Here is a 26,537-nt window from a genome sequence, read left to right as displayed (position 1 = left end):
GTCCAATCAGAGCAGATCAGAAGGCTCTGAAAGAAACTATCTCAAGAAGATGAAATTAACAGAGTATCTGATGGATCTAAAACTCTTGAGAGGATATTTAGACAACTGGTAGGCAGTTTGAGCTTAAATTGATAAATACATAGAAAAGACACAAACAAGAACACAAGATAATTATTAACTTCAGTAAAACGTTAAGTAGGAAAGAAAAAGGGGTTTAACTATAAATAACATATAGTATATGGTCATTATGTACAGTAATAATACTATAAACTCTGAATATTGATCCAACCAACATTAAGATAGAAGCATGGAGTGGGAGGGGAGACAGGAAGTATGTACATGTGGTAAATCTATGTGTTGTTGGAGGGGAGAATATGTGTGTGTGTGTGTGTGTGTACAAAAGATAGTAAAACCTTACCTTCCATAGTAGGAAGCCAAAAGATACTGCCCAAAGCAGAAAGGTCAATAGAGCAGAAGCACTTTTTTTTTCTTAGAGATACAGAATACTGAAATAAATCACTTTGAAAAATTAAAGGGACTGCATCTCGGAAGCAAAAACTGTTGTGAATAGTGAGGAGATACTGCTATTTTTCCTAGCAAGCCTTACAGAGCTAGTTATCTTTTCATTTCCATGAATAATTTTGATAAAAATAAACTTACAAAGAAACATAATTTGAAGTGGGGAAGTGAGAGAGAGAAAGGACACAAGAAGCTGGAACAATAACCAGTAACGAAGTCTGGATGAGAAGCGCTTAACTAAGGCAGCTGGAAATCCATACAGGACTAACATCCAAAAAACCTGGCTTTACATTTTTTTGGGAAATTCAAAATAGATTGGGGAGAAATAAATATTTCCTGTTACATGTCAAGAGGAAACTTAATTACACTCTACCATATATTTCTATTATATCAACAGAACAGACATTTAAATACATGTATAAACACATATAAATATATGTATAAAATAAACATTTATATTGGAAGTTTAGCTTTAAAAAGTCCATTAGACTGTTTGTTATAACATTCTTCCACAAAAGCCAACAGCCCCACTCAGTACAAATGACTATGCGTGAGAATTAAGATAATGTCTAACTGGGATACAAATTTTTTCCATGATTATGATTTCAGTAAGTAACCTGAAAAGCAACCTTAACACTGAGCATCTGAGTTTCTTATGCTAAACTCACTAAATTGCAAAGATGAAAAGTCATAAAAACAAATACAAAATCTTAAAATCCTAGCTATAAACACTTAAAAGGACATCAAACGACAACAAAAGATAACCGTACCTTGCAATACCACATTTACTATCTCAGCACCCTAAGAGTAAGTATAAAATTACCACATCAGAACAAACTCACTCAAACTCACTTTTCATATTTTTCTGAAAGACTAGGCAGAAAAAAGAGCAATTAAAATAATTTTCAGTCTTTAACAGTAGATTAACATATCAGACCTGTATTCCCGTTACACCGTATTTTCAAATTGCCAGAAGGTATTTCCTTACACATACACTGTAAACAGAAAAATCATACTGCTACAGATTTGTGCGTAGACACATATAAAAGCATTAAACTTAATTTTTTAAATTGATAAACACTAGATCTGACAAATTTCAGAAATGCTATTTCCTAATACATACATATTTTCAGTTTCCCATACTCAGAATCAAATAAGAAAATCTTGCTAGTGCAAATTGTTCAATCAACTAACATTTGCGTTTAGGGTATGGAAGAAGTGAAGAGGAACTAAAAAGCCTCTTGATGAAAGTGAAAGAGGAGAGTGAAAAAGTTGGCTTAAAGCTCAACATTCAGAAAACCAAGATCATGCCATCTGGCCCCATCACTTCATGAGAAACAGATGCGGAAACAATGGAAACAGTGTCAGACTTTATTCTTTGGGGCTCCAAAATCACTGCAGATGGTGACTGCAGCCATGAAATTAAGAGATGCTTACTCCTTGGAAGGAAAGTTATGACCAACCTAGATAGCATATTCAAAAGCAGAGACATTACTTTGCCAACAAAGGTCCATCTAGTCAAGGCTATGGTTTTGCCAGTGGTCATGTATGGATGTGAGAGTTGGATTGTGAAGAAAGCTGAGCGCCAAAGAATTGATGCTTTTGAACTGTGGTGTTGGAGAAGACTCTTGAGAGTCTCTTAGACTGCAAGGAGATCCAAGCAGTCCATCCTAAAGGAGATCAGTCCTGGGTGTTCACTGGAAGGACTGATGCTAAAGCTGAAACTCTAGTACTTTGGCCACCTCATGAGAAGAGTTGACTTATTGGAAAAGACCCTGATGCTGGGAGGGATTGGGGGCAGGAGGAGAAGGGGACGACAGAGGATGAGATGGCTGGATGGCATCACCAACTCGATGGACATGGGTGTGAGTGAACTCCGGGAGTTGGTGATGGACAGGGAGGCCTGGCATGCTGTGATTCATGGGGTTGCAAAGAGTCGGACACGACTGAGCGACTGAACTGAACAATATAGAAATAAATCCCTTGGATACACAGTCTGTGTATTTATTCATGCCAAATTCTTTATTTCATTGCCAAAGTTTCTGCAAGGATACAGTGGCTCAAACATCAATTAAAAATACTGAAAGCTTTAAGAGTTAAAATTCAATTTAAAAAGAAAAAGCAGAAGATTTCACTCTAAAGATATACATTAATAACTACAAAATATTGCTGATAGAAATGTTTAAAAATCTAAGTAAATAAAAATACAAACTTTGTGGGTTCAAAGACTCTATACTGTTAAGATTTCAATTTTCCTCAAATAATCTATAAATTCAACATAATCCCAATCAAAATTCCAGCAGGGTTTTTTTTTGGGGGGGGGTAGAAATTGACAGGCTAATTTTAAAATTTCTATGGAAATGCAAAGGTCCTAGAATAACCAAAACAACTGTGGGAAAAAAAAAGTTGGAAGGCTAAACCTACCTGATTCCAAAAATTTTTTATAAAGGTGTAATAATTAAAATAGTGTGGTAGACTGGTGTAAAGATAGGAAAAAAGGGATTTCCCTGGAGGTCAAGTGGTTAGGGCTCTGTGTTTCCATTACAGAGGACACTGGTTCAATCCCTGGTTGGGGAACTAAGATCCCACATGCTGATGGCCAAATAAATCAATAAATAGAATTTTTTAAAAATAAGAAAACAGATCAAAAAACCTCCCTGTAAAACCTGTGTCTCTTGTTCATTTATTTTACAAACTTGCACTATTCGTTAGCAAATAAACTGCAGCAGGTACCACAGAATTAAGAAAAACTTAGAAAAAAAATAAAATTAAAAAAAATTTTTTTATTATTATTTTTTTTTTACTTGACAATATTGTATGGGTACCATACATCAACATGCATCCACCAAGGGTGTACACGTGTTCCCCATCCTGAAACCCCCTCCCACCTCCCTCCCCATACCATCCCTCCGGGTCATCCTAGTGCACCAGCCCCAAGCTTCCTGTATCCTGCATCGAACCTGGACTGGCGATTCATTTCTTATATGATATTATACATGTTTTAATGCCATTCTCCCACATCATTCCCCACCCCCCAACAGAGTCCAAAAGACTGTTCTATACATCTGTGTCTCTTTTGCTGTCTTGCCTACAGGGTTGTTGTTACCATCTTTTTAAATTCCATATATATGCATTAGTACACTGTATTGGTGTTTTTCTTTCTGGCTTACTTCACTCTGTATAATAGGCTCCAGTTTCATCCACCTCATTAGAACTGACTCAAATGTACTCTTTTTAATGGCTGAGTAATACTCCATTGTGTATATGTACCACTGCTTTCTTATCCATTCATCTGCTGATGGACATCTAGGTTGCTTCCATGTCCTGGCTATTATAAACAGTGCTGCAATGAACATTGGGGTACATGTGTCTCTTTCAATTCTGGTTTCTTAGTGTGTATGCCCAGCAGTGGGATTGCTGGGTCATATAGCAGTTCTATTTCCAGTTTTTTAAGGAATCTCCACACCGTTCTCCATAGTGGCTGTACTAGTTTGCATTCCCACCAACAGTGTAAGAGGGTTCCCTTTTCTCCACATCCTCTCCAGCATTTATTGCTTGTAGACTTTTGGATCGCAGCCATTCTGACTGGTGTGAAATGATACCTCATTGTGGTTTTGATTTGCATTTCTCTGATAATGAGTGATGTTGAGCATCTTTTCATGTGTTTCTTAGCCATCTGTATGTCTTCTTTGGAGAATTGTCTGTTTAGTTCTTTGGCCCATTTTTTGATTGGGTCGTTTATTTTTCTGGGATTGAGCTGCAGGAGTTGCTTGTATATTTTTGAGATTAGTTGTTTGTCAGTTGCTTCATTTGCTATTATTTTCTCCCATTCTGAAGGCTGTTTTTTCACCTTGCTTATAGTTACTTTTATTGTGCAGAAGCTTTTAATTTTAATTAGATCCCATTTATTTTTGCTTTTATTTCCAGTATTCTGGGAGGTGGGTCAGAGGATCCTGCTGTGATTTATGTCAGAGAGTGTTTTGCCTATGTTCTCCTCTAAGAGTTTTATAATTTCTGGTCTTATGTTTAGATCTTTAATCCATTTTGAGTTTATTTTTGTGTATGGTGTTAGAAAGTGTTCCAGTTTCATTCTTTTACAAGTGGTTGACCAGTTTTCCCAGCACCACTTGTTAGAGATTGTCTTTTCTCCATTGTATATTCTTGCCTCCTTTGTCAAAGACAAGGTGTCCATAGGTGTGTGGGTTTATCTCTGGGCTTTATATTTTGTTCCACTGATCTATATTTCTGTCTTTGTGCCAGTACCATACTGTCTTGATGACTGTGGCTTTGTAGCAGAGCCTAAAGTCAGGCAGGTTGATTCCTCTAGTTCCATTCTTCTTTCTCAAGATTGCTTTGGCTATTCGAGGTTTTTTGTATTTCCATACAAATTGTGAAATTATTTGTTCTAGCTCTGTGCAGGGACGGGGGAGCCTAGTGGGCTGCCGTCTATGGGGTCGCACAGAGTTGGACACGACTGACGCGACTTAGCAGCAGCAGCAGCAGCAGCTCTGTGAAAAATACCGTTGGTAGCTTGATAGGGATTGCATTGAATCTATAGATTGTTTTGGGTAGTATACTCATTTTCACTATATTGAGTCTTCCAATCCATGAACATGGTATATTTCTCCGTCTATTAGTGTCCTCTTTGATTTCTTTCATCAGTGTTTTATAGTTTTCTATATATAGATCTTTAGTTTCTTTAGGTAGATATATTCCTACGTATTTTATTCTTTTCGTTGCAATGGTGAATGGAATTGTTTCCTTAATTTCTCTATTTTCTCATTATTAGTGTATAGGAATGCAAGGGATTTCTGTGTGTTGATTTTACATCCTGGAACTTTACTATATTCATTGATTAGCTCTAGTAATTTTCTGGTGGAGTCTTTAGGGTTTTCTATGTAGAGGATCATGTCATCTGCAAACAGTGAGAGTTTTACTTCTTTTCTGATTTGGATTCCTTTTATTTCTTTTTCTGCTCTGATTGCTGTGGCCAAAACTTCCAAAACTATGTTGAATAGTAGTGGTGAGAGTGGGCACCCTTGTCTTGTTCCTGACTTTAGGGGAAATGCTTTCAATTTTTCACCACTGAGGATAATGTTTGCTGTAGGTTTGTCATATATAGCTTTGATTATGTTGAGGTATGTTCCTTCTATTCCTGCTTTCTGGAGAGTTTTTATCATAAATGGATGTTGAATTTTATCAAAGGCTTTCTCTGCATCTCTTGAGATAATCATATGGCTTTTATTTTTCAATTTGTTAATGTGGTGTATTACATTGATTGATTTGCAGATATTGAAGAATCCTTGCATCCCTGGGATAAAGCCCACTTGGTCATGATGTATGATCTTTTTAATGTGTTGTTGGATTCTGATTGCTAGAATTTTATTAAGGATTTTTGCATCTATATTCATCAGTGATATTGGCCTGTAGCTTTCTTTTTTTGTGGCATCTTTGTCAGGTTTTGGTATTAGGGTGATGGTGGCCTCATAGAATGAGTTTGGAAGTTTACCTTCCTCTGCAATTTTCTGGAAGAGTTTGAGTAGGATAGGCATCAGCTCTTCTCTAAATTTTTGGTAGAATTCAGCTGTGAAGCCGTCTGGACCCGGGCTTTTATTTGCTGGAGGATTTCTGATTACAGTTTCAATTTCCATGCTTGTGATGGATCTGTTAAGATTTTCTATTTCTTCCTGGTTCAGTTTTGGAAAGTTGTACCTTTCTAAGAATTTGTCCATATCTTCCACGTTGTCCATTTTATTGGCATATAATTGCTGATAGTAGTCTCTTATGATCCTTTGTATTTGTGTGTTGTCTGTTGTGATCTCTCCATTTTCATTTCTAACTTTATTGATTTGATTTTTCTCCCTTTGTTTCTTGATGAGTCTGGCTAATGGTTTGTCAATTTTATTTATTCTTTCAAAGAACAAGCTTTTGGCTTTGTTGATTTTTGCTATGGTCTCCTTTGTTTCTTTTGTATTTATTTCTGCCCTGATTTTTTAAGATTTCTTTCCTTCTACTAACCCTGGGGTTCTTCATTTCTTCCTTTTCTAGTTCCTTTAGGTGTAGAGTTAGGTTATTTATTTGACCTTTTTCTTGTTTCCTGAGGTATGCCTGTATTGCTATGAACTTTCCCCTTAGCACTGCTTTTACAGTGTCCCATAGGTTTTGGGTTGTTGTGTCTTCATTTTCATTCGTTTCTATGCATATTTTGATTTCTTTTTTGATTTCTTCTGTGATTTGTTGGTTATTCAGCAGCGTGTTGTTCAGCCTCTATATGTTGGAATTTTTAATATTTTTTCTCCTGTAACTGAGATCTAATCTTACTGCATTGTGGTCAGAAAAGATGCTTGGAATTATTTCAATTTTTTTTAATTTACCAAGGCTAGATTTATGGCCCAGGATGTGATCTATCCTGGAGAAGGTTCCATGTGCGCTTGAGAAAAAGGTGAAATTCATTGTTTTGGGGTGAAATGTCCTATAGATATCAATTAGGTCTAACTGGTCTATTGTATCATTTAAAGTTTGTGCTTCTTTGTTAATTTTCTGTTTAGTTGATCTATCCATAGGTGTGAGTGGGGTATTAAAGTCTCCCACTATTATTGTGTTATTGTTAATTTCCCCTTTCATACTTGTTAGCAATGGCAACCCACTCCAGTACTCTTGCCTGGAAAATCCCATGGATGGAGGAGCCTGGTAAGCTGCAGTCCATGGGGTTGCTAAGGGTCGGACACGACTGAGCGACTTCACTTTCACTTTCCACTTTCATGCATTGGAGAAGGAAATGGCAACCCACTCCAGTGTTCTTGCCTGGAGAATCCCAGGGACGGGGGAGCCTGGTGGGCTGCCATCTATGGGGTCACACAGAGTCGGACACGACTAAAGTGAGTTAGCAGCAGCAGCAGCATTTGTCTTACATATTGCGGTGCTCCTATGTTGGGTGCATATATATTTATAATTGTTATATCTTCTTCTTAGATTGACCCTTTGATCATTATGTAGTGTCCTTGTCTCTTTTTACAGCCTTTGTAAAAATATGGAACGCTTCACGAATTTGCGTGTCATCCTTACGCAGGGGCCATGCTAATCTTCTCTGTATCGTTCCAATTTTAGTATATGTACTGCCAAAGCGAGCGTGAAAAAAATAAAATTAATTAAAATTAATATTGGCTTTTTCCTGTGGACTGGGGAAAAGGTCACTAAGTATATTTTATTCAGTCAAACTTTAATACTCCCTGGGTCAAATACTCATATCCTTCAGCATCCTACCAAAACTACCATGTGCACTCTTTCTTAAAGATCTGCCTGCAAGGTGCCTGCACTCAAGGAGTAAATAATGCATTCTCCTTTCCCCTCTCTCCACAACTGCCTTCCTCCCATTTAACAGAAGAAAGGCAGATCTCTTATCTTGAATGTTGTTATGGGGCATTGCTCTGCAGAGCAATAAATAATAAATTCTATGACACAAAACAAAGAGACGGTGATAAATACTTCTCATTTAAATAATAAATATTTATCATTTAATCTTGCTTCTTTCATCCCGTAGCCTAGAGTAAAAAAAATACACTATAAATGAGGAGACTCATGAGAACAAAGAAAAGAAAGCATCTTTAAAAGAATACTAAATACAGCCAACATCATTTTATTTCAGTCAGGAGAAACAATTTAAAGCAAGTTTTCACACCTTATCTTTCTATCTTACAAATAGAATTCAGAAGTGAAATGGCTGGCACATAACAAGTATTAACACATTCATCTGAATTGAAAAATTAAGTCAGACTTGGTCTGAAGATAAATATGATAGGCAGGTTGGCTTGACAACTAAACTGACCTTTCCAATTAGGTTATGGGGGATATTTTCCATAAGATGAATGTGGTAGGCAGAATTCTAAGATACCTGGCTCCCAAGATTCTGATCCCTGGTTTACACACCCTGTACACTCCTCTCGCCTTGAATGTGGGCAGGACCTGTGAATATGATGACATACCACTCCTGTGCTATTACTGTATATAGCAAAGGTGACTAAGGTCAGTAATTAAGTTGACTTTGAGTTAATCATAAAAGAGATTATCCTAGGTGGGCCTGACCTAAATCAGGTGAGTCCTTTTAAAAAAGGGTCCAGAAGTGTGAGACAAGAAACAGCAGCAGATGCAGTCCTGTTCGCCTCGAAGTAGTAAATTGACTTATTACAGGCAGGACCACGGAGAAGAAATGGCAGCAACCCCTGGGAGCTGAGGGCCTCAGACAGGCAACTGAAGGAAATGAATTCTGCCAATAACCACATAAACTTGGAAGAGGATCTCAACCTCAGATGAGCCTGCAGCTAAAGCCAAAACCTTGATTTCAGCCTATGGGACCCAAAATAGAGAATCCAGCTAGGCCATGTCTGGACTTCTAACAGTAACTGTAGGATAATAAATATGTGTTGTGTTAAGCCACCAAGTATTCGAAAATTTGTTATGTGGAAACAGAAGGGCATGGCAACCCACTCCAGTATTCTTGCCTGGAGAATCCCATGGACAGAGGAGCCTGGAATGTTATAGTCCATAGGGTCGCAAAGAGTCAGACACAACTGAAGCAACTTAGCAACCACACAACAGAAATTCATAAGGTTTATGTTCTTTTGAGCAACTATGTACTACTAAAGTATGTGCTCAGTCTCGAAGTCGTGTCTGACTCTTTGTAACCGCATGGACTATAGCCCACAGGCTCTTCTGTCCATGGAATTTTCCAGGCAAGGAGTGGGTTGCCATTTCCTCTCCAAGGGATCTTCCCGACCCAGGGATGGAACCTGCAACTCCTGCATTAGCAGGCTGATTCTTTATCACTGAGCCACATGGGAAAGCCAATAACTCAAAATAAAATAACTAAAAGAAAGCACTTTGTCATATATATTAAAAGGATGAATGGTGTGTATCAAATTGTTATGGTACTTAGATTTCATTGGGTATTAAAACACTAATGTAAATGTTTTATTTTAAAACACCTGTACTTAGAAAACAAACTACTGAGTTGGCCAAAAAGTTCCTTTGGTTTTAAAGTAAAAATAAAAGACACATCTTTTATTTTAACCAAGAATTTATTAAGCAATGTATTCAACCATTCTGTTTCACAAACTTCTGCCATTTTTCAGGCAACTTCATAATTCCATCCACCCAAAACATTTTATCTTTTTGAGCAAAAAACTGTTTCAGGTGCCTTTTACGGTTTTCCAGGGAACTGAAATTTATTTCCATTAGGAGAATTTTATAAAGACCGAAATAAGTGGAAATCTGAAGGTGCAACATCTGATGAATACAGTGGATGTATCAGGACTAGCTAGTCAAGCTGTAACAGCTTTTGCCTGGTCATCAAAGAAACATGTGGTCTTGCGTTATCTTGTTGGAAGATTATGCATTTTCTGTTGACTAATTCCAGACACTTTTCATCCAGTGCTGCTTTCAGTTGGCCTCATTGGAAGCAGTGCTTGGAATTAACCATTTGGTTTTCCAGAAGGAGCTCATAATAGAGGACTCTCACCAATCCTACCATATACACACCACCACCTTCTTTGGGTCAAGACCAGCCTTTGGTGTAGTTGGCAGTGGTTCATTTCACTTGCCCCATGATCTGTTCCATTGCACATTATTGCCCAGTAGCCACTTTTCATTGCCTGTCACAATTTGTTTTAACAATGGAATGTCTTCATTATGTTTAAGTAGAGAATCATATGCAGAAATATGGTTGAGAAGGTTTTTGCTTAACTTATGTGGAACCCAAACGTAAAAGCCATGAATATAACCAAGCTGGTACAAATGATTTTCAATGCTTGATTTGGATATTTTTAGTATGTCAACTATCCCCTGCATGGTATAATGTTGACCGTTCTCAGTTAATGTCTTGACTTGATCACTATCAACTTCAACTGATCTACCCAACCATGGAGCATTGTCCTGTGAGAAATCTCCAACATGGAATTTCACTAACCACTTCTGACACATTCAATCAGTCACAGCCCCTTCTTCATATAACACAAATCTATTTTTGTGTTTCAGTTGTGTTTTTACCTTTCTTGAAGTGAAGTGAAAGTACCTCAGTCGTGTCTGATTCTTTGCGACCTCACGGACTGTAGCCTGCCAGGCTCTTCTGTCCATGGAATTTTTCAGACCTGGATACTGGGGTGGGTATTGTTCCCTTCTCCAGGGGATCTTCCCAACCCAGGGATTGAACCCAGGTCTCCCCCACTGCAGGCAGATTCGTCACCATCTGAACCACCAGAGAAGTCCTTTCTTGAAACAGTAAAGCATAATATGGCAAAGTGTTGCTTTTTCTTCCACCTTCAACACTAAGCGAAAGTGAAAGTCGCTCAGTCATGTCTGACTCTTTGTGACTCCGTGAACTGTAGCCCTCCAGGCTCTTCTGTCCACGGAATTCTCCAGGCAGGAATACTGGAGTGGGTAGCTGTTCCCTTCTCCAAGGGATCTTCCCAAACAGGGATCAAATCCAGGTCTCCAGCACTGCAGTCGGATTCTCTACTATCTGAGCCACCAGGAAAGCCTTAAACACTGACCACTAAAATGGCTACACAAAAATTCTCTGGCTTTGGTAAGTTTTTAAAATGCACACTGATATGACATACAATCTAATAAAACTGTGTCAAATGAAGTTAAAGACAACTAAGCACTACTAAAGCCACCAGAGATCTTCCTGAGTGGTTCAGCAGTAAAGAATCTGCCTGCGGGTTCTATCCCTGGGTCGGGAAAGAGTCAGATGTTAGACAAGATTTAGCAACTGAACAACAACAAAGTCAACTTACAGAAAACCAAATGAACTTTTTAGCCAACTCAATATATCCTCTGAAACTAAGCTTAAAGATGAACATTTTTAGATGTCAACATAAAAATGTACAAAATTTTCAAAATTCTTTTGGAATACATAGTAAAAAAAAAGTTAGAAAGCTCCTTTTAGGAGAAAAGAATCAAGACTGGGTGTTGATTAGACATGAACCTGGAGAGAAAAGAACAGATGATGACTAGGCTTCTAGCCTGAGAAATGAGTACGAGATAATTTATACTGGAGACATCGGTTTATGGAAGATGATAACAAGCTTGAATTGGGACATGCTGTTAACATTTACATAGGAATTTCCAGTAAGCAGGAGTTGCAGAAGTTTAGACAGGCTCCAAGAGAAGGACTCTTCAAGATCTTTGTCTGAAGACTTATAGGAGGTAAAAGGGCCACTCATGTTTTTATCTGTAGGAAGGTTGTTCCAGGCAGAAGAAACACCCAGTACAAAGCCCTGAGACTAGAACATGTCTAAGAGTTGGAGGTACCAGGAAGCCAGTGTGCGGCAGGAGGAGAGCAAAAAAAGGACAGTAGTAAATGAGATCAGCAAGGTTCAGGGGGAAGTGGGGCAACACCAGGCTACTGAGAGGACTCGGACTTTTATTCTGAGAAGCACAACAAATTTTGAACAAAGGAATGACATGATCCCACTTATCTCTATGTGCTGAGAAAAGACTATGCTTTGGGATAAGGGGAGAAGACAGGAGACCAGTTAAGAGGCTATTTTAATAGTCCCAGAGTGTTCCCAGAAGGTAGAAGTGGAAGAGTAAAAAATGGTGACTGAATATTGTTATAGTGTGAAGTAGAGCTAAAAAGATTTGCTGACACATTAGATATTGGTTATAAAAAAAGACAGAATTCAAGAATAACTCAGTACTTTGAGCAACTAGAATGATGAAGTAGCCATTCACTAATGTGGGAAATATTACAAAAGGAGCAAATTTTCAGGGGAAGAGGAGGAATTCAGTATCAGTTGAGATGTCTATCACACATCTTTGTGAAAGTGTTAAGAAACTAGATATCCAAGATCAGGAGGGAGCTCTGAGCCAGAAATATATATTGGAACCCATCAGATAGAGATATGTGAAGCAATGAGGCTGGGTGGGATCTCAAGAAATCTATTGTAAATAGAAACAGAAATTCAAAGACTAAGCTCCAGGGAGGTCAGGATGATGCATTATAGTAGGGAAGATAAGGCGATCAACAATGGTGAAGAACTAGGAGGAATATAGTCAGAGAGGGAGAAAACCATCAGAGGTTGGTATCCTGGAAGCCAAATGAGGAAAAGCAGCAGAAAAAGATCAACTATGAAATGTTGCTAATGGGTCATTTAAGAAAAAATTACAAAGTGCTACATAAGTAAGAGGTAGTATTTGAGTTTACAAAGTGTTTTTATGAAGAAAATTCGGTAATGAAAACTTTACTTGGAGATAATACTAATGCTCTCATCTTTATCTTGATGTTATTTTCATTGTGTTGCTTCCTCTCTACATATTAAAATGTGAAGTATATAACACTTTACACATTTAAAAAGTTTCTACTTACTATGTGCTCTTATGTAAAAAAAGGAAAAGAATTTTAGGTTGTTAATTTTTAATGTGACTACATGAGATAACACTAAATCCATTAGTTCCATTAAAATTCCTTCCTGATTCAAATATGCAGGCTAACAGAGGATATAATCAAACTACTGCTCCGTTGAAAGAAAGGCCCTGATTAATATAAAAGATATATATTTGATTTATGTCAAGTGGTAACACAGGTAATGCTTTGGATACTCAGCATAAAACACTTTAATGGAATATTATTGCTCCAAATACACTATACCAAAATTAAACTGAAAATAGAAGACTACTAAATCATGGCTGACAGGAAGCTAAATGCAGCAAGCTAAAATGCATTCCTAATGCTCATCCAGTTCTGGCTGAACCCCTTGGGTCAGTTTGGGTCATTATTAGTTTGGAATAATTCCAAATGACTCCCTAGAGTTATATTCACTGTTATATTCAGTGGCTTTAGGAAATCCCGAAAAGGCCTCATGTCACAAAATCATAGTTTCTCCTATTCCTTTTAGCTGGAGTGATCTCTTCAAAAAAGCAAGTTTGATCAAGTTAATCTAATTAATTTGTTACATAAATAACCCTACAGGATTTTCTATTCTCAGGAGAGACCTTAACCTGAGTCTATGTAAGAGTCTCTCAACTTGCTCAACTCCTTTTCACTTGATCTCAGTTCCTAAAGTCATGGTCCTACCTTACCCTACAGCTCCAATCTTTCCTCCCCCTTTCTTTGTTTATTCCTATTGATCTTTCAAATAATTGTTTACCTCTTTACTGTCTGTCTCTCCCCAGGCCTCTCTGCTACAGTCATTTATTAAGAGAACAGATGTTTTTAATGAGAGCAGGGCCTTACTACAACCTCAGTATCAAGAATATTGCCTGGCACGTATGAGGCACTCAACAAATATTTAAATATATTCTCCAGAAGTCAGCACTAATGTTACTTCCTTAAAGAAGCCTTCCTTGACCTTCTGTCAATGACACCAATTTCATTTTCTCAAAGAACTCCCATGCTTTTCTTCTGGGTCCTAGGAAAGATCCAGTGCAATCTTCTAAAACAGTTCCAAGAGATATTAGTACAAAGGCATTTCTGAATCAAAACCTTCAACCTTCTCTTCCACCCCCACCCCCAGCATTGACTGCCATTAATTAACTCAAACATTCTCTCACATCTCTTGAATTTTAACAGATATCCAAGAGTAAACTGTAATGGTTGAGGCGGAAGGTCAATATTAAACCTGAATTAAGTTAGACTCAGGAATAAGGTAAGTTTACCAATTCTTTCTAGCTTTCTGTGACAGCTACAATGACAGATAATAAGGAAATTTTCTTTTCCATGGCTAGCCTGGTGAATATCCTACAGAAAAGGCATCTACAAGGGAAATACCAGAGACTAAAAAACCTGCTAAAATGATTGTAAGGCATGTTTCCCTATATGCAGAATGTTTACACTGATTTTTCTTAGCATACGATACAAATAGCACATGCACAAAGTACCACAGGTATTTCAAAGACACAGGTAATAAGCTGCATTTGCAAATATATCCCACACTCTTTTTCCCCCAAGTAACATGATAGCTTCAGTGTTCTCGAGGAGTAGTAATGAGGGCAATTACGTCTCTGGCTCTTTTTAGGTTAAGATACATAATTCAGCAGTAATGTTAACAATGCACATAGGATCCATTAGTAGTGTCATATTGCTCTACCCTTGGTAGCTCTCTATGTATTTAAATGCCCTAAGTGAAGTTCTATTTTAACAGGTAAAGAACAAAAGCACAATAAAACAAAGAGTTAAAGAACAACACATTTCTATTTCCTAAATTATCTTTCCTTAAATCTATTTCTCAATGTTCATGTTTCTCCATAGTGAAATGAATATTTAATGTTGGTTTAAAACAATCTCTTCCATTTTCAAAGTCAGTATACTAACTTTATCAAATATACATATGGTTTTCAGAAAAATCAGGAAAACTTGAAAATAAGCAAAAGAGATAACTTGCTGTTCTTCAGTCCAACACTATGCTTGATTACTACTGACTGGGCTATTTTACAAACGGGTAAGATTAACTTAAAGAGATTTTTGTCCAGCACAGATGCAAGATCTAATCAGTAGGAAGATAACCCCAAACTTACTGCTTATGTTCCTGTAGGATATTACCTATTTTTGTGTCCAATCCAACAATCTTACCTTGAGATTCTTTTAAGTTTCCTATAAATACTTAACCTCCTCCAATTTTCATATGAAGTGGCTTTTAGCATCTCATGAGTTAAGTAATAAATTAAGTAATAAATTGAATCAAAATCACGGATACATGTTCATTCATAACTGTCATGAGAGTTTTGATTTTACCTTTCAGAAAATTATATTTTAACTGTTTTGAAGGTTCCATCAAGATGCACAAGTGAACTAACAGAATTAAACAACCTTGTTCTTTTCACACACAGAGATATTTCTTACAGAACTTTTGAGTTCTACATAAACCAAAACCCCAAAGTTTAGAATTTTCAGTCTATGTGGTAAACATTTTAGAGCAAGGCATCTTGGTTTTATTCACATTTGTATTCTTAGGATCCAGTTTGGGGCCAAGTACCTACAATGTGTTCAATAAATGTTAATAAAACTAGCTCCCACATGTTTGATGGCAACATCCACCAGAGGAGAAAAGACTTAGTAGTCTAATACTATTGCTGCTTTTACTATTAGTATTAATCTTAGTAGTGTTTGCAATAATCTAGTCAGCTGGAAGAAGGAAGCCATGTTCTAGATGCCTTGAATGTGAAGACAGAGCCTCTGCCTAAGTTGCAGGAATTCTCACTGTACAAGGACACGTGTGGCAAGTACAGACCAGAATTTAACTCATCCTGCAAAGAAAGAGTGAACCTTGAACTCCTCTAGAACGACAAACCTCAAGAACTACAAAACTACAAAGAACTATAAACCTACGAGCTGCCATGACCACAAAACTGGATATAATCTGGGAATTACAAATATCAAAAAATTTGCAAAAACATTAAAAAAATGTGTTCCATGGGAATATACCTCAATTCTACAAAAAACAGTTATGTAATAAGTTAAATAAAAATTGTTTTTTAATTCACTCAAAAGGCCAGATTTCCTTAGCTGTATATATTCCATAAGCAAAGGACATACAAGAATTGTGGAATACAACAGAGATCTATAAGGCATCTGAGATCCAAGAAAACAAGCACAACATATAAATGCAAAATAATAGACTCAAAGCAATGAACTAGGATCAGATGCTACCCTGGGTTTATTTCCAGACTAACCTGAAGATATAAATCTGTATCTGTGCATGAGGGATTATTAGAGTCAAAGTAAGTTATGCAACACATACTCAAATTCTATTTGCTACCAGAAAATACTAGTAAGAGACCTACACCTCACTGCCAACAACATACGACTATCTGATAACTGCATTCACATTTCTGTCTATGTGGTAGAAGGTTCAATCACTATCTAAGCATTTCCTTCTTTGCTTTTAACTCAGGCCAGTGTTCATTATCACCACTCAGCACACTTGCCATTTCCTTCCCTCTCCTTATAGAATCGGGTTGCCCACGGAAGGAAGGTCAATGTAATACTTTAACACCTAAAATACCTGTGAAATGGTAACTGTCTAGCTGCTCTTAACCACCTCCACCAAATTCTTTAAAAAATTTTACATGATGTTTGGCCCAAGGAAGGCAATACCTCTTCCTAAGAATCGTGAAAAAACGGCAAATCTGAAACTCGAATACGTGAGGGAATGTTTTTTACTTTAAAATACTACTACTTCTTTTCACTTAGAGAAATTTAATGTATGAAGATTTATTTTCCGGGGTAGTCTTTTAAATTAATGTTTATTCCTTATTATTTTAAAATTTATATTTGGTTATTTTGCACAAAAGGTAATAGACTACATCTGTATCAATGGCAAGGAAAGCCCATGCTCAGTATGTTTATCTTCTTCTGCCTCCATTTACACTCTTTAAACGTCTTGACCTTACAAAAGGCTTTATTATAAAAACGTATGATTATTACATATTAAAAAAACAGTACGATTATTACCTAAATTCAGAGGAAAACTGACATCATCTACAGGACAGATGCACCCTAGCGATGTACCCAAACTAAAAAGATTGATTTTTTATGAGCTGAGCCTTTTTCATCCCCTTAAAATGATTCTAAGTAATAAATTGCACTCAGTGAAGAAAATGACCAACTTTTACAGGGGAAATCTCTCCTAAACATGGGGACGCCTATGGCAGGAAGGGAGGAGGCACTTTAAATTGACCTCAAGAATTGTAAAAGCAATATTATGGCTCACTGACATTTCTCAATCGAGAAACACATCCATCAGCAAAAAAAAAAAAAATTACAACCTCTTGAGTGGACACCCTTCAACCTTCAAACTGCCTAAGGGAACAGACCCAAAGAATTTAATTAAAAGTGATTACTCGGCCTAGAAACGTGCTTTTGTTTTAGAAACTATCTAAATACCAGCGGGACTTTCTCTTGCCCGAATCCAGCCCGAGGACAACAAATTGGTCAACGGCGGAAGTCGCCTGACGAAACGACTGCAACATGAAATCCAGTTTTATGATCATAACAAAACCTTCCTTCCGGGGCCAGGCAATAACTTGAGAAAACGTCCTTTGGGACGCAAAGGCAATCACAAGCCCCTCGTCGCCGGCCAGAGAGAAAGCGATGGGCCCTCCGGCGCCGAGCGCGGGGAAGACGTGCAGCTCCCCGTCAGAACGTCCGAGGGGCCACGGCTCGGGCCGTGGCTCGCGCCCCGCCCGCCTGCCGCGGCCCCGGCACCTCCCTCGGGCCCCGAGGCCGCCCGGGCACCAGCACTGACCTTCCGCAGGGCCGAGACCAACAGTCCCCGCCATTTCGGACTGTTCTCTTCGCTGTAGAACTCGTAAGGCTGCGGCGCCTGCTGCATGGCCCCGGCGGCAGCGCCTCCGCATCGGGGGCGGCCCGCGGGCCGAAACGGGCCGGGCCGGTGATCTGACAGGCAGGGCGCGGGCCGCCTAGCCTCACCGGCCGCCGCCGCCTCCCGCCCGGGCCGCGGCTACGGCCGAGGCGGCTCGGAGGCGGCGCCGGCGGGCGGGCGGGGGCTCCGGGGGCGGCTTCTTCGGCCCCGCGACCTCGCCTCGCGCAGCGTCCTCAGGGGAAGCGCGGCGGCCCGTGAGCCCGAACGGCCCTCGGCTGCGACCAAAGCGGCGGCCTCCTTTCCCAGTGGCGCTGGCCCGCTTCTCGAGCTGCTGCTCCTCCTTTGTCTGGGTTCGCAGCCCGGCGAGGGTACAGCTGGCCTCGCCCCCGCCCCGACTCCCGCTACGGCCGTAGTAGGCAGACAGAGGCGGCGGCAGCTTGTGTCCTCATCGCCTCATCTCCGCCCTCCCAACCGGCAACGCTGCCCTGCCCGGGCCGCCCGAGTCACCTCCAGAGGGCCCTGGGGACCGACCGGGCGTGCGCGTCGGGCGAACAAGCCACACTCCTGCGCGCACAGTGCCGGCCACCGCCGCCGCCCCTTCAGCAGCCGCGCACAGAGCCCCAGGGCCGCCGCCAAGCTCAGGTCCCAGCAGCCGCGGCTCGGCCCGCCCCCTCCGCCGCGCGCTCATTAACCGGAGTAGCTGGAGCAGCCCCTCACGGAGCATGCGCGCCGCAGAGCTGGCCTAGGCGCCGGCTGGGCGCGGGGGCCTTCCCTCGGGAGTGCACGTCTCCAGGGCGCTCTCTGCGAGCCAGTTTCAGAAACACTCCCTAGCTCCCTGACTGCGTTTTACACACTCTTTCCCGCGACAATCCTGACTCGATGTCATTCCTCAAGCCCCAGAACTCCAGTCGTGGGAAGCGATATAGGGAGTTAGAAAGAAAGGGGTTTTCAGGCTGGACACGATGTTTAATGTATTTGTGTTCTACGTGGCTCTTCTGTATATGTAATTATTTCATAGCGTAGTGTTGAGGGGACTGAAGAAGGTGAGGAGTGGAAAGTCCTTGGCGCATAGTAGGGCCAAAAAAGGCAGACGGCAGCGTTAATCAAACTTGAACTTAAAAGCCCTTCACTTGCACGAGCCCTTATGTGTTCACAGAAATTTCATACCGTTTTGGTAAAACTGTCCATATTTTTGCATTGTTTTCTTAATGGTGTTTCCAAATTGTGGCGGTGTGGAGGTGTCAGGTCCCACAAAACCTGGAATCCGCCCTTGGGGCCCGCCCTACTCACTAGCAACCCCAAAAAGATCCCCAGACCTTAACCCCCTCCTGAATTGACGACTCTGAAAACTTTATCGTTAGCATAAATTTTATCCCACTAAAGATGCTGAGCACATACATGAATTACAATAGGTTGTTGCCAGCCACCATCCCGGAGGAAGGGAAAGGAAGAACAAGGTACAAAAAAACAGTGTGCCACGATTCAAAATCGGTTCAAAATCAGTAGCAGAGCAGTTAAAACAAGCATTATTTTGTCATTTTGGCAAAATTATAATGGCAGAGTTGGAAAACTTAGGAGATCATTTTTCTAATCCAAGTATCCACTGAATCAAGAACCTTTTCAAATAGATAAGTAACAAGGATATGTGGCACAGCAAGGAAATATAGTTTTGTAATAAGTTCAAGAAGAGCAAAATATATTTAAAAATATTGAATTATTATGTTGTACACCTGAAACTACTGTAAATAAGAAATACTTCCTTTAAAAAGAATGGCCACATCCACATTCCCATGTAATTAGGATAAAAGGTAGAATAGTGAAATGCTTGTATTTCTCCAAAGAATCTTTCCATAAGTGAGGGCAAAGACCTTGGCTAATTTAGACCTCTTTACTTTTCTCTCTTTTCTTGAACTCCAGCTATAAACTGCTAGGCTGTCCAGCTATTAGACTGGGGTTGTATTTTCTTATAGGAAAGTGAAGCTGGGAAGTTTCATTCTTGGCTAAGGAGATTAGGAGCCTTCTCTGAGTCAAATCAGGTCTCAAGACACATTTTGTTCAACCAGAACTGTATTTATCTTTTTAAACCTGATGTTAATATTTTAAAATTAAGAGATTTCATGTAAAAAAATCTGGATTTCCAGCTTCTCTTGACAAAGATCTGGCAATACTGGGCCCTGATGCTCCCTGCAAGGGAATGATCAGTAGGCACGGGGTAGTGGCTGCCTCTTTAAAAAAGTATGCCATCCCATTTGAAGCTGGCTAGGCAGTGGCACCCCTCTCCAGTACTCTTGCCTGGAAAATCACATGGATGGAGAAGCCTGGTAAGCTGCAGTCCATGGGGTCGCTAAGAGTCAGACATGACCGAGCGACTTCACTTTCACTTTTCACTTTCATGCATTGGAGAAGGAAATGGCAACCCACTCCAGTGTTCTTGCCTGGAGAATCCCAGGGACGAGGGAGCCTGGTGGGCTGCCGTCTATGGGGTCACACAGAGTCGGACACGACTGAAGTGACTTAGCAGCAGCCTCCCCACCTGGCACTCTTCACCCTTTTATGTAACCTGCCTAGTCTCTACAAGCATCTGAGCTATGATCTCTGGGCTAGACAAACAGAAATGTGATCCACATGCCTGTGGAAAATAATCCAAGAATGACACTAGTAAGAAGTTACCCAACCAAATGGGCCATCCAGGAAAACATGTTGGATCCATACCCTATACTGTACACTAGGCTAACCCCCAGATGAGTCAAATATTTCAATATAAAAAATAAAACCATAAAGTAATCTGTTTATAATTTCAGAGTACAAAGACCTTACTACTATGACATAAAATGTAGCTTGATAAGTTCTAGTTTTGAAAATGTATACCAAAGGAAAACATAAGTAAAGCTAAAAGGCAAACGACAAACTGGAAAAAATATTTACAACTTATTTCCTACAGTTAATCTCCCTAATATCTAAAGCAGTTCCTATAAATTTATAAGACTAAAATGTAATAATACAAAAACATATAAGGAATATAAAATGTCTCAAACTTATTAAAGATGAGCAACTTTCTCATATTACAAAAAATGCAAATTTAAATTATGTTATCATTTTTTACCTATTCAGTTCAGTTCAGTTCAGTCACTCAGTCGTGTCCGACTCTTTGCGACCCCATGAATCACAGCACGCCCCGCCTCCCTCTCCATCACCAACTCCCGGAGTTCATTCAAACTCACATCCATCAAGTCAGTGATGCTATCCAGCCATCTCATCCTCTGTCGTCCCCTTCTCCTCCTGCCCCCAATCCCTCCCAGCATCAGGGTCTTTCCCAATGAGTCAACTCTTCGCTTGAGGTGGCCAAAGTACTGGAGTTTCAGCTTTAGCATCAGTCCTTCCAATGAACACCCAGGACTGATCTCCTTTAGGGTGGACTGGTTGGATCTCCTTGCAGTCCAAGGGACTCTCAAGAGTCTTCTCCAACACCACAGTTCAAAAGCATCAATTCTTCGGCACTCAGCTTTCTTCACAGTCCAACTCTCACATCCACACATGACCACTGGAAAAACCATAGCCTTGACTAGATGGACCTTTGTTGGCAAAGTAATGTCTCTGCTTTTGAATATGCTATCTAGGTTGGTCATAACTTTCCTTCCAAGGAGTAAGCGTCTTTTAATTTCATGGCTGCAATCACCATCTGCAGTGATTTTGGAGCCCCAAATAATAAAGTCTGACACTGTTTCCACCGTTTCCCCATCTATTGGAATAGCACAAATCAGAAAGTTTGATTATACACTGTGTTGGTGAGAATATGGGGAAACAGGTATTCTGATACATTGTTGGTGAGACTGGTAACTGGTCAGTCTCCATCAGAGGCAATGTGACAATATCTTAATTGCAAAGCACAAACCCTTCAGTTCAGTTCAGTCACTCAGTTGTGTCTGATTCTTTGCGACCCCATGGACTTCAGCACGCTGGGCTTCCATGTCCATCACCAACTCCCGGAGCCCTCTCAAACTCATGCCTATTGAGTCGGTGATACCATCCAACCATCTCATCCTCTGTCGTCCCCTTCTCCTCCCACCTTCAATCTTTCCCAGAATCAGGGTCTTTTCAAATGAGTTAGTTCTTGGCATCAGGTGGCCAAAGTGTTGGAGTTTTAGTTTCAGCATCAGTCCTTCCAATGAATATTCAGGATTGATTTCTTTAGGATTGACTGGCTTGATTTCATTGCTGTCCCAGGGACTCTCAAGAGTCTTCTCCAACACCACAGTTCAAAAGCATCAATTCTTTGGCACTCAGCTTTCTTGATAGTCCAACTCTCACATCTATACATGACTACTAGAAAAACCATAGCTTTGACTAGACAGACCTTTGTTGACAAAGTAATATCTCTGCTTTTTAATATGCTGTCTAGGTTGGTCATAACTTTTCTTCCAAGGAGCAAGTGTCTTTTTATTTTATGGCTGTGGTCACCATCTGCAGTGATTTTGGAGCCTCAAAAAATAAAGTCACTCACTGTTTCCGTTGTTTCCCCATTTATTTGCCATGAAGTGATGGGACCAGATGCCATGATCTTAGTTTTCTGAATGCTGAGTTTTAAGCTAACTTTTTCACTCTCCTCTTTCACTTTCATCAAGATACTCTTTAGTAGTTCTTCGCTTTTTGCCATAAGGGTGGTGTCATCTGCATATCTGAGGTTAGTGACATTTCTCCCAGCAGTCTTGACTCCAGCTTGTGCTTCATCCAGCCTAGCATTTCACATGATGTACTCTGCATATTAGTTAAATAAGCTTAGGGTGACAATATATAGCCTTGATGTACTCCTTTCCCGATTTGGAACCAGTCTGTTGTTCCATGTCCAGTTCTAACTGTTGCTTCCTGACCTACATACAGATTTCTCAGGAGACAGGTAAGGTGGTCTAGTATTCTCATCTCTTTCAGAATTTTCCACAGTTTGTTGTGATCCACGCAGTCAAAGGCTTTGGCATAGTCAATAAAGCAAAAGTAGATTTTTTTCTGGAACTCTTTTTTTTTTTTTTTTTTCGATAATCCAACGGATGTTGACAATTTGATCTCTGGTTCCTCTGCCTTTTCTAAATCCAGCTTGAATATCTGGAAGTTCACAGTTCATGTACTGTTGAAGCCTGGCTTGGAGAATTTTGAGCATTACTTTGCTAGCATGTGATATGAGTGCAATAGTTTGAACATTCTTTGGCATTGCCTTTCTTTGGGATTGGAATGAAAACTGACCTTTTCCAGTCCTATGGCCACTACTGAGTTTCCTAGATTTCCTGGCATATTGAGTGCACCACTTTCACAGCATCATCTTTTAGGATTTGAAATAGCTCAACTGGAATTCCATCACCTTCACTTGCTTTGTTCGTAGTGATGCTTCCTAAGGCCCACTTGACTTTGCATTCTAAGATGTCTGGCTGTAGGTGAGTGATCACACCATTGTGGTTATCTGGGTCCTGAAAATCTTTTTTGTATAGTTCTTCTGTGTATTCTTGCCACCTCTTCTTAATATCTTCTGCTTCTGTTAGGTCTGTCCTTTATTGTGCCCATCTTTGCATGAAATGTTCCTTTGGTATCTCTAATTTTCTTGAAGAGATCGCTGGTCCTTCCCATTCTATTGATTCCCTCTATTTCTTTGCATTGATCGCTGAAGGCTTTTTTTTTTTTTTTTATCTCTCCTTGCTATTTTTTGGAAATCTGCATTCAAATGGGTATATCGTTCCTTTTTTCCTTTGCCTTTAGCTTCTCTTCTTCTCTCAGCTATTTGTAAGTCTTCCTCAAAGAAACATTTTGCCTTTTTGCATTTCTTTTTCTTGGAGATGGTCTTGATCACTGCCTCCTGTACAATGTCATGAACCTCCATCCAGTTCTTCAGGCACTCTATCAGATCTAATCCCTTGAATCTATTTGTCACTCCCACTGTATAATCATAAGGGATTTGAATTAGGTCATACCTGAATGGTCTAGTGGTTTTCCCTACTTTCTTCAATTTAAGTCTGAATTTGGCAATAAGGAGTTCATGATCTGAGCCACAGTCAGCTGCCAGTCTTGTTTTTGCTGACTGTGTAGAGCTTCTCCATCTTTGGCTGCAAAGAATATAATCAATCTGATTTTGGTATTGACCATCTGGTGATGTCCATGTATAGAGTCTTCTCTTGTGTTGTTGGAAGAGGGTGTTTGCTATGACCAGTGCATTCTCTTGACAACGCGCTGTTCTGTTCTGTTAGCCTCTGACCTGCTTCGTTTTGTACTCCAAGGCCAAATTTGCCTGTTACTTTGGGTATCTCTTGACTTCCTACTTTTGCATTCCAGTCGCCTGTAATGAAGAGGACATCTCTGTTGGGTGTTAGTTCTAGAAGGTCTTGTAGGTCTTCATAGAACTGTTCAACTTCAGCCTCTTCAGCATTACTGGTCGGGGCATAGACTGGGATTGCTGTGATACTGAATGGTTTGCCTTGGAAACGAACCGAGATCATTCTGTCGTTTTTAAGATTGCAAACCCTTGGATCTAATAAATTCTAGTATTATGCCCTATAGGTATGTGAAAGTCATATGTGAAATGACTTTGCACAAGATTATTCATTCCAGTACTGTTTGTTACAGCAAAACAAGGGAAAACACAGTAGAAATAAACAATTCAAATAATCATCAGTAGGAATAAGGGGCTGGTTCAACAAATAATAAATCAGAGAATGGAACCTATAAAGTCATTTAAAAATACTTGGCCACTGTGTTCAAGCCACTTGAACATTCTCCAAGAAACGCTGCAAAGTGAAAAGAGCAGGGTGTATATAATACAGTATACAGAATAGGCTACCACTTGTATTTTAAAAATGGAGACAATGTTTTATTATATATATTTCTGAAAGGCTGCACAAGATTTTGACAATTTTCATTGCCTCAAGGCTGAGAACTGGGTGGCTAGAGAGGGAGACTTTCCACTGTGTACCTTTTTATGACTTGAATTTTCAACTACATGAATGTTGTACTCATTCAAAATATTAATTAAAAGCTGCTTTCTTTAAATGAAAAATTCCAACCTCACTAGAAATACCTCCTTTCAAGTGTTAAAAAATAGAAGTTTAAAATACACTAATACCATGAGAGGGAGAACCTGTGGATATGTAACAAAAACTTTATCATAAATTTGAGTTAAAATTAATATACTATCATAATAACTTGATAGTAATTTTACTTGGTTTTAGAATTTACTTTATGTAAAGATTTTTAATAGTTAATTTACAATATCATGTAAGTTTCAGCTGTGCAACATAGCAATTCAGTTATACACACACACACGTGTGTGTGTGTGTATATATATTCTTTTTCAGATCCTTTCCCCTTATAGGTTATTACATAATATTGAGTATAGCTGCTTATGCTATACAGTAGGTCTTTGTAGGTTATCTATCTTATACATAGTACTATGTATATGTTAATCGCAGCCTCCTAATTTATCACTAGCTTCACTCCTCCTTTCCCCTTTAGTAACCATAAGTTTGTTTTCTGTGTCTGTCTGTTTCCACTTTGGAAATAAGTTCTTTGTGTCTTTTTTTTCCCCCTTTTGTATTCCACATAAAAGTGATATGGTATTTATCTTTCTGTCTGACTTGGTTCACTTAGTGTGATAATCTCTAGGTCCATCCATGTTGCGATAAATGGTATTAGTTCATTCTTTTTTTATAGCTGAGTAATATTCCATTGTGTATATATACCACATCTTCTTTATCCATCCTTCTGTTGACAGACATTTAGGTTGCTTCCATGTCTTGGCCATTGTAAATAGTGTTGCAATGAACACTGGGATGCATGTAACTTTTCAAGTTATGTGTTTTTTTTTTTTTTTATATATATATATGCCCAGGAGTAGGATTTCTGGGCCATATGGTAGCTCTATTTTTAATTTTTTAAGGAACCATACTGTTCTCCATAATGGCTGCACCAATTTACATCCTCCCCAACAGTGTAGGAGAGCTCCTATTTCTCTATACCGTTTCCAAAATTTATTATTTGCAGACTTTTTGATGATGGCCATTCTAGCAGCTGTGAGGTGACACCTCATTGTAGTTTTATTTGTCTTTCTAGAATTTAGAATGGTTTTAAGGTGATAACTTGAATGACCCAGTCATTTGACAACTCAAATTTTAACATCTTAAATTTTAAAAGGCAGTAAAAATTTTACCACTAATATTCTCCCACTGAAAAACATTTTCAAGAAGGGCTTACTCAACATTTCTCCCATTTACTCTCTTCTACTTCTTCAATTTATTTAAAGCTACAAGAGCTGCCAGTCAGTAGCAAAGCAAAACCATGCCACGAGAAACAATAAATGTAGCTGTCACTCACTTTCATGGTCCATTGCCGTAGCTAACTCTGGTCTTCTACAGTCCACCTGCTGGGAAGAAGTTGGAGCAGGCACTCAAGACAGATCATTTGCCCTATAACCATTATGGGAGTCTCATGACCAGAACCTCAATCCCCGTAAGAGATAGCATACCAAAAATGTCTTCCCAAGAGGAACAATAATTTTGTATAAAATTCCAAGATGATTTATTTATTGCCCCCCTCCCCATGGAGAAAGCACTATAATGTTCCCTGGGACTCTGTGTATGAAGATGATACCGATGTCAGCTAGATATTGCCACCACTACCAAATGGAAAGCCATTTTTGTACACAACTGAAGCAACTTAGCACAGCAC

The 26,537-nt window shown here is 39.4% G+C and overlaps 1 protein-coding gene and 1 non-coding gene across 2 annotated transcripts in view; both read right to left on the bottom strand.

The window, feature by feature from the left end:
• Positions 1 to 17,882, bottom strand: part of SOS2 (SOS Ras/Rho guanine nucleotide exchange factor 2) — a 105,131-nt gene extending 87,249 nt beyond the window's left edge. The window contains exon 1 of the mRNA XM_006063149.4: positions 17,760 to 17,882. Within this exon, the coding sequence (XP_006063211.3) occupies positions 17,760 to 17,846 (87 nt within the window). The 5' untranslated portion in view covers positions 17,847 to 17,882. The remainder of the gene's footprint in view (positions 1 to 17,759) is intronic.
• LOC112577902 lies at positions 7,544 to 7,648 on the bottom strand. The gene has a single exon (XR_003102101.2). It is a non-coding gene; the product is annotated as a U6 spliceosomal RNA (small nuclear RNA).
• Positions 17,883 to 26,537: the final 8,655 nt, after the last annotated feature.

This window comes from Bubalus bubalis, chromosome 11, assembly GCF_019923935.1.
Source record: "Bubalus bubalis isolate 160015118507 breed Murrah chromosome 11, NDDB_SH_1, whole genome shotgun sequence".
Taxonomy (NCBI): Eukaryota; Metazoa; Chordata; class Mammalia; order Artiodactyla; family Bovidae; genus Bubalus; species Bubalus bubalis.
The sequence above is the reverse complement of the archived record's forward strand: the minus strand, read 5'-3'. Positions and strand labels throughout refer to the sequence as shown.